The 8,723-nt window shown below is 44.3% G+C and overlaps 1 protein-coding gene across 1 annotated transcript; it reads left to right on the top strand.

Annotated features, from left to right (window-relative positions):
• The first annotated feature begins 723 nt into the window (after positions 1-723).
• Positions 724-7,049, top strand: fads6 (fatty acid desaturase 6). The gene is made up of 6 exons (XM_070927574.1): positions 724-985; positions 2,839-3,005; positions 3,958-4,138; positions 4,337-4,524; positions 6,053-6,232; positions 6,775-7,049. Exons 1-6 carry the CDS (start codon positions 724-726, stop codon positions 6,922-6,924), a joined length of 1,128 nt encoding a protein of 375 aa, XP_070783675.1. The 3' UTR covers positions 6,925-7,049.
• The last annotated feature ends 1,674 nt before the right edge of the window (positions 7,050-8,723 follow it).

The raw sequence follows: 8,723 nt of genomic DNA, 5'->3' as shown, positions 1-8,723 counted from the left end.
AAGCAGCACTGACATTAGATATGTGCACGCAACTCACATACACTCACACCTGCGCCAGCACATAAACACACCCCAACTATTAGGGCACATTCCTGCACACCAGCATCTTGTCTTTTTCATGCTGAACCTTTCCCCCAGTGAAGAAACAACTGAACAGCCACTGTTAATCCACTCCTCAGCCCTCCTTTCTCCCTCTCTTTTCCCAGGACATTTGCCAAGGTTACAGAGATGGGAGGGGAAGGGAGGGAAGCTGACACAAAGAAACACGAGGGGGTGAGCGACATGCAGAATGCATGAGACACCAGAGAGGAGGCAGAAGTCGACTCTGAGCAGAGCAGCTGTAGTTTTGTGTGGCTTCCAGTGTGAGGATTTTTGGATCCATCACGTCACAGGGCAGCCTTACATCTTCGGGTCGTGGGACAATAAATTCCCACTGCTGCTGGATCGCATCAGGAGTCAGCTGACGGGGGGAAAAAAAGAAAGGAAACGGTGTGAGAGAGATGAGAAGGGGGTAGAAGAGGAGGGTCCACAAGGCTCTTGAAGCAGCAGGAAGGGGGCTGGGCTTTGCTGACAATGCTTCTCGCCAGTAAGGACTTTCGCAATGCTTAACTTTGACCTGTGGACTTTGCGCTCAGGGTGCAGCGTGTCGCCAGCGTTTAGCACTGGCTGCTTGTAAGAGGCCACAAACCGCACGGTGACTTGGTCTTGAGGAGAGGAGCTGACATGCAGAATGTACTGGAGGAGTGGAGGGAAGGACGGGATGAGAGGATGGGGGAGATGTTAACCAAGAGGAAGGGGGATCCAGAGTGCAGCAGTGAAGTGGTGAAGAAGAATGGAGGGACAGGTGGGGTAGAGGTGGAGAAGGAGTCTCTGATGATGGAGCTGACGAGGCTGGTGCAGAAGATGGTGAAAGAGAGCAGCTGGTGGGAGAGGAGGGGGATCGATTGCAGCATCCTGGCAGCAGCATTCCTCTGTTTGCCACCAGGTAAGACTCTGTGGAAACTTCACACAGCTGCTGGGATCATGGGCTGCTTTTCTTTCATGGTTAAAAAGTCCTAAATGTTGTTAGTAAAGAGGGGATGACAAGTTCTCACAGGAACTACAAATGTCTAATACACTACATGTTGCACCTTTAAGTTATTGTTTATGTCTTTGAGTTGTTTTATGGTGTGAACTAGTTACTGTGACGGAAGACAGAAACTATAAACTGTCCCAAAAAAGTGACAAAATCGCCCAAAACAGAGCACAAGGCGACGTCACTAGGGCTCACTAACAATTATATGACTATAATTCATTCTTCTGATTACAAATAAAAGTAAATAAATGACTCGACTAATGATTTCAGCCCTAATCGTCTCATAAATTAATTCATGTTATCTGAAGCGTAATCACGCTCCATCAAGCTTACAAACACACTCACAACACACTGCTGTCATAACTGGTTTACATACTGGTGGTATCCCATGGCTCCCCTGTATCTGGGTCACTGGTGGTCAGCTACTCACCTCAATTAGGACCAGCGTCTATTGTGGCTCATGTCACTCGCTCATTGGAGCTGACAGCTTTTAGCAGCAGGACACCTGCTTCAAGCATGTAGACGTGGCTCCTCTTAACACACATTATTACCGCGTTCACTCTGTTATAACCTGAGTTTTCCTCAAATTGATCCAGTTAATCCCTGACTGTACTACAAGGGTGAAGAAACACTCAGTTCTGGATTGAATCTAGTCCACAGCGGGGCTGAGGAGGCATCTGTCATCGTGTATCACCGAGCTTGTGACTTATCGCCTCGAAATAGGCCGCTTTGAAACAGGAGGTGCAGAATATTAGCACTGTTTTATTGGGTTAGGAAGGAATCATGTCCCTTAAACCACCCGGAGAAGCCTCACTGGCTGGCGGGAGGTTAGTATAAATATTTTAATGTTTGTGAATGTTGGATTGGATGATCAGAACTGAATATAAGACAAAGCAATAAAGAATTTAAAATGGAACTTTCTGCATTGAAACCTACAGATGAATGTAAACAGAGACAGTTCACAGTGGTGTAATCGTGTGTGATGAAACGGTGTCAGACACAAAGCAGCACAGTCGCCTCCAGTTAAGGATGAAGTTTCATTCTCTCACCTGATCTTCCTGCCTGTCATGGCTGAAAGTCACACCGCTGCTGCTGCAGATAACTCAAACAGGCAGTTCTAGAAAATGAATCCCAAAGCAACAGTCAAAATCTCCACTTGTCCAACACTTTAGTTCATTAACTGGTAACTTTACACATCCAGCAGACACAGAGCAACAGAGCAATGCGTTAGCATTTCTGGCTACCTGATTAATGTCATTCTAATGACTCCAGCTAGTCGCTAACTGTGTCTGCTGTAAAGCTGCAAAAGAAGGCGCTGAAAGATGCTCTGTGGAGCTGAGGGAAGAGAGCCAGAGCTAACTTTCACTTCATACAAAGTAATTTGATCCATTGCTAATGTAAAAATATTGATTATAGCAGCTTTATTTTGCATGTAACCTTGTCCTAAAATGTCCCATGTACAAAAGACAAACTCTTTCAGTGCCACCGTCATCTCAAACCTTTATTATATTATTGTTTTGTCTCACTAGTATCAAGGATCTAAGAACAAATACGTTGTGTCTGTTGTTCACTATCCAGTATCTTTGTTTTCTGGTGTGTAATGATCATTGTAGCCTCATGGGGCCGCTGGCGTAGACTTTTAATCTTGCTGAACTGTTGAAAAGTAAATGTGTGTAAGTATATCTGTATGCATATCCTGTGTGTCCTGTTGCCCAAGTCAAATGTTTGGGTTTAGCTTGAAGTCGTCGTGCTCTGTCTTGCAGCCTTCCTGCTGCTGAGCTCCTCTCAGATCCTGTGGTTTTCAGCGGGCATGCTGCTGATGGGTGTGGCTCACGCTGTCATCACCATCAAAGGGACACATCTGGCCAGCCACGGGGCGCTGAGCGAGTCGCAGGCCTGGGGAAAGTTCTGGGCCGTCTTCTTCATCGAGGTGAGATGTTCAGAAATAAACCGGATCATTAAACTCCGGAGGCAAGGCTTATTTTTTGAGTTGCTTATTATTCTCTCAAGTAGCTCTGAGCTTAAACATACTGTTGAGGTGCCCTTGAGCAAGGCACTGACAGGAATAAACACTGATTCCACTCTCATGTTTGTAGGCTAAAGATGAAGCTACAGCTAACAGTTAGCCCTGCACAGAAGTGTAAAAGTGAGACGTTGGGGTGCTCTGTGGGTTATGAGCCGGACTATTTCTTGGCTCTGCTGGTTGCCTGGCAACCGCTCAGCGATGACAAGAATCCAGGAAGTCACTGCCCCATCCAAGAAAATAGTCCGGGTCAAGAAACATAACCCCTCGTAAAACCACAACTTGATAATGAGCTTCAGAGGTGCTGGTAGGCGGGTTTTCTTCCAGGCCTTATGCTAAGCTAACTGGCTGTAGCTTCATATTTACCGTACAGACGTGAGAGTGAACTCTCAGCAAGAAAGCAAATAAGCGTAGATGCCGAAGAATGTCCTCTCCCAGCTGTTTCAGTGAAGCTGCTCTGAGGTCAGTTGTACACGTCTACGGTTGTTACAGAGCTGCAGGTGTGACTGAGTGTGACACTGTGAATATGAAGCGAGGTGAGGCCTCGTGCTCTGTGTAAATAAAGCCGAGAGGAACTCGCGTGTGAGCCTAGAAACAGTCACGTTCACGAGCGTGAATGATGGATGTGTGTAACTCTGTGTTCAATAATCAGTTCAGTCAACTTCTGAACCTGTGAATTCACATGTAGATGTTTGCTCAGTGGCTCTTTAAGTGAACCTCGTCTGCTTATCGAAGCAAACGGAAAAGAACATATAATAAAACTAGTCAATCGATACCAATAAAGATGTTTCCTGCTTGATCATTTTCATTGATCGTTGTCCGTAAACATGCCCATCTGTCTTCCTGTTCATCCACTCAGATTTGTGGCTCATTCTCAGCGCGAGCCGGCGTTCAGGGCCACATTAAGATGCACCACGCTCATACTAACGTCATCGGACTCGGGGACTCCAGCGTGTGGAAGGTCCCCTTCCTGCCTCGCACTGTCTACCTGTTCGTAGCCCCCCTGGCCGTGCCCATCATCACCCCCCTGGTTGCGCTCGGTAAGAGGACAGAGGAAGGACAGGCGGTTTATGACTTTACCCAAATATTTCGACATTAAATGTGATTATCAGCATAAAGTTGAGATGGCTTTCTTACCTTCTGATCCTGTTCGTGTGCCCGTGTTACCTCGCCTCTCTCACTGAGGCGTGAGTTTATTCTCACACATGTGATGGTTTCTGATTCTCTGGTTTTTACAGCTCACCTCAAAGGACACTCCTTGGCTCACGTCGTTAGGACCGTCCTGATGGTAACACTGGGCCTGTACTCACAGTACTGGCTGCTGATCCACGTCTCCGGGTTCCTGTCACCTCACAGCGCTTTGCTCTGTATGCTTGCATGCAGAGCGATGTTCAGCATGCCGTATATCCACGTCAACATTTTCCAGGTGAGAAATACCTGCGGCAGGCCTGCTGGGCTGTACAGGTCCAGGACATGTTCTCAGAGAGTCTGCAGCCACGCAAGCAGCTCTGTGTCAGCATGCTAACATGCTGATGTTTAGCAGGTATAATGATTAAAGTGTTTGTTTAGCGTGTTAGCATGCTAACTAGCACTAAACACAAGGTGCAGCTGAGTTTTACAGATGTTTGGTCTTAAACCAACGGAGAGGACAAATTAACATTTTGACCTGCTGGTGGCGCTAGACAAACAGTCAGTAGGATTCATCCTCCAGGGACCATGAATGTCTGAACATAAATTCATGGCAATCCATCCAGTAGTTGTTGAGATATTTCAGTTTGGTTTGAGGTATTTCATGATTGTTTAAAAACAGGACATCATCTTGAGAACAGTCTCCCCACAAAGTGTGGTGTGTTCTCCTCTCACAGATTTGGTTCCTGCCAAATGATCATGAGCACCTCTTGTTACGCGGCCTTCTGAGAAACTCTTGTTCAATGCCGCCTTGTGCTCTCACAGATCAGACCGGTCGGGGAACTAAAGGGATAAAAAGGAACAATTCATGCGTGCATTTTCCCAGATGGACTCTCAGTCCTGCAGGTCATTGTGCATTGTTCTGATCAAAGTGTGTGAAGGTGGATTAGAAAACACTGGTTCTTGATGTGAAGTCAGGGGTCTAACAGGGGGAAATGTTTGTTCTCTGTGGGGGGTCAGGCTGAAAACCTGTCCCCCCCTGTATCCTGGTGCTGTTTTTGGCCATTTGGCCGTCCTATCTGTTTTCCCCTGAACGCAGCGTTCCCTTGTACTTCCAGCCGAAGATAACCTTTGGTTTGGTTGTGTCTCTGGTGTCTCCTTTGAAAACATTGTGCACTAAAACTCTTCTCATTTCCTTTTTACGTGAGAAAACATGTTTTACACATTAACGCAGTATAGAAAACATTCACTGCAGTATATACTCTTCATTTTGTATTCATGTTGTGGGGGCAGTGTTCTTGTTGTTTTGGTCCATTGATGTCCAAACAAATATTGACATTCGAGGAATTGAGCTAGTTATTGATTTACCAATCAAACAGAACAAGCAGCTACCCTGTGGCCCCAGGCTACTTAAAGGTGTTTCTTGACAAGAACAAAAACAAGCTCATTTTTCTGAGTATCTTGTTGTGCAGCTTTCATACTTTTACTGAAGTGTGTTTTTAAATGCAGGACTTTAACTTGTAGTGGAGTATTTTCACAGTGTGGTATTAGTACTTTTACTTCAGCAAAGGATCTGAATACTTCTTCCACCACTGTTTATACTTGAGATTGAAAGTTCCTTCTTGACTTTGCAAACACAAAACAGTCTCACCACCAGGTCCACTAGCTATTCTGGGGCTTTCACACAATGTGACAACTCCATCTGCTGTGGAAGATCATGTGATACGACTGAAAGCTCCAGAACAGCTGCGAAATGGACCTCGTGGTCAACAGATTACATCCTGTATGTAACCTCTGTGACATTTAACCACTCTTGTGTAAAACAGCACATTGGCCTCCACATGTTCTCGCCGACCCGCCGACCAAAGAGGATCTACCAGATGACCCACGGAGTCCTGAACCTGCCGCGGAACCCCCTGCTGGACTGGGTGTTTGGACACTCGCTTATCAACTGCCACGTGGAGCACCATCTCTTCCCCTTCCTGTCTGATAACATGTGTTTGAAGGTGGGAAACGATTAAAAATCATTAAGTGTTATCCCTTTTAACCTGTGTGACGCTCACTGTGGCTCTGCTGGACTGTTCGGATTGAAAGGGAGATTTATTTATGAAAGGTTAAAGAGTTCAGAGGTGGGAACAAACAGGAAGTCACTTAATTGTCCACTACAACCATTACTTTGAAGTTACAGAGTAATCATGAGGAAATAACTTTTTTTTTTTACTCTTTTTAGCTGGAAACTTTCATTACAAAGCGGGATGAGGAGTTTGACAGACTTTAACATTTACCAGACATGGAGGGTCTAAATGCAAATTGCATCATGGGAAATGTCTGATTCAGTGTTTTTGGAGTTTGAATCATACTGAGGACTAAAAGAGTAGCCCTTTAAAATATGTAAAATACACACAGTAGATTCAATTTAAGACCACTATACTATCTGGAGAGCACATCTTTGTATGGATGTCCATTTACTGTCGACAGTTCAGTGGTTTGACTTGTTGTCTGTCATTGTTTACGCCTCTAAACTGATCCTGGGTCTGTCTTCCTCCAGGTGAAGCCCGTTGTGTCCAAGTATCTGACTGAAAAGCAGCTCCCATACCAGGAGGACAGCTACCTCTCCCGCCTGCAGCTTTTCTTCCACAAGTACCAGGAACTGATGGTGTTTGCCCCCCCGATCACAGAGCTGGTGGGAGTGCAGTGATGAAGAGGCAGCGAAGGAGAAGAACTGTTCAGACTAAAGACTGCTGCCGCTCAAAAGCACAAGCTTCAGTGTTTAAGCGCATTTCTGCTGATGCGTCACAACCTCCACAGTCCAGGTTTGAATAGTCTCTAACATACGGAACAGGTTTTTAATCAATAACACACTGACACTTAAAGATGTACGTAGTTTGATTTTAGGAGTTGATTAACATCACAACCTCATGACTGATTAACTGAATGAATATATCCTGCACTTTTAGAGGTGACTTAATAAAAAGCACAAAGTAAGCGCTCAACCAAAAGCTGACTGGTTTAATGGGTGCTGACCTGGGGTCTGTCTCATGAAGCAAATTCAACTTAGTGAGGCTCTGTCTTTGAGGTATCTGCTGGTCCTGGATAACACAAAGACTCACACAGATGCCACCGCCTCCTATAACTCTGGATTTAACAGTAAAATGCAACATCAAGAGATTCGGAGGATCATATTTTATGAGATAAGAAGAAATCGATGATTCAAATTGGGAAATTAACTCACTTGAGAAGCAAAAAAATAAAGATGAACGAAGGTAAAAGTAACAGAAACTAAGCACAACTGTAGAATATAAATAAACAGCAATAGAAAAAGAATGCAGGAACCAAAAGTGTTATAAATTACTGTAAATCTACAGACTCTGATGGGCTTTAATACACTTTCTTTTGTACAATAAGTATAATTTATTGGCATTTTTCAGAATGCAATTTTACAGAGCTAAAAATCAAAATGTTGTGCTTCAGGACATGTTGAAAATGTGTTTTTTTCATGGTTACTCAACCTTTAAAGGAACAGCTCAGATTTGTTTCTCCCTGCTGCTGCTCTTCCTGTTAAGCTAAGCTAAGCTCCTCACCTCCTGGAACTCTTCCTCTAACACTGTGGATGTGGATCTGCTGTGGATGTCGAGGGCAGGAACACTGATCTGCTCTGTGAGACAGGCCCTTGTTTCCATAGTGACAGATGGTGGCGCTGTTGATTGGCTGTGTCCTCGTCTCAAAGGCACCTCCTCGACTGCACTGTAGTAACAGTACATAAGGACACCGAGGTGTCTCAGTGTGTGTGTGTGTGTTTTTTGTTAATAATTAAATTGTCATGAATTGTTTTATTGCCTTTATTGACACATTATATTCAGTATCCAAACGTCTGTGCTGCCTATATTAAGTTGTGACATTCTTGATTAAATATAATATTGTGGACTTATACACATGAAATTAAACTATCCATCATTTCTTTAAAACATAGAGATAGTTGTAACTCAAACTGTGGATTTAAATGAAAGTAGTAGTATTGATAGATTTCTGCCACTAGGGGGCAGCAGAACAAACAACATTGACACATTATCACATCATTAAGTTAGAAAATGACTTAACTGTTTCACATTTATTTGAAACTTTTGTTGTGTAGCGATGTACTTATGATATTAAATTATTAGATATTTACACCTCCAGCAGACACGGACTAAAGTTAGCATCCGTTTGGAGTTGTGTTTCTGGACACGTGAGAAATACCAGTATCATATTTGGTTTGTGTCCAGTGGAGCTGCTCGGTGGCAACAGGTCAGCTTGTGGTTGTAAGGCAGCGTTCATGTATCTGATGAATACAGATCCAATATTCACTCTCTGTTTAGTTCAGGTTTGGTCTCCACCAGCTGCTGAGAAAAATGTCAGGCTCTTTAGCTGCTAAATGCTCCACTGTGTTCAGCAGCTCTTCTCAAACTGTGTCAGTCTGCCGTCTGCTGCTGGACAGGTTAGTTCGCAGTGGGTTTATCT

The sequence above is a fragment of the Enoplosus armatus genome, chromosome 20 (genome assembly GCF_043641665.1).
Source record: "Enoplosus armatus isolate fEnoArm2 chromosome 20, fEnoArm2.hap1, whole genome shotgun sequence".
Classification (NCBI taxonomy): Eukaryota; Metazoa; Chordata; class Actinopteri; order Centrarchiformes; family Enoplosidae; genus Enoplosus; species Enoplosus armatus.
The sequence above is the reverse complement of the archived record's forward strand: the minus strand, read 5'-3'. Positions and strand labels throughout refer to the sequence as shown.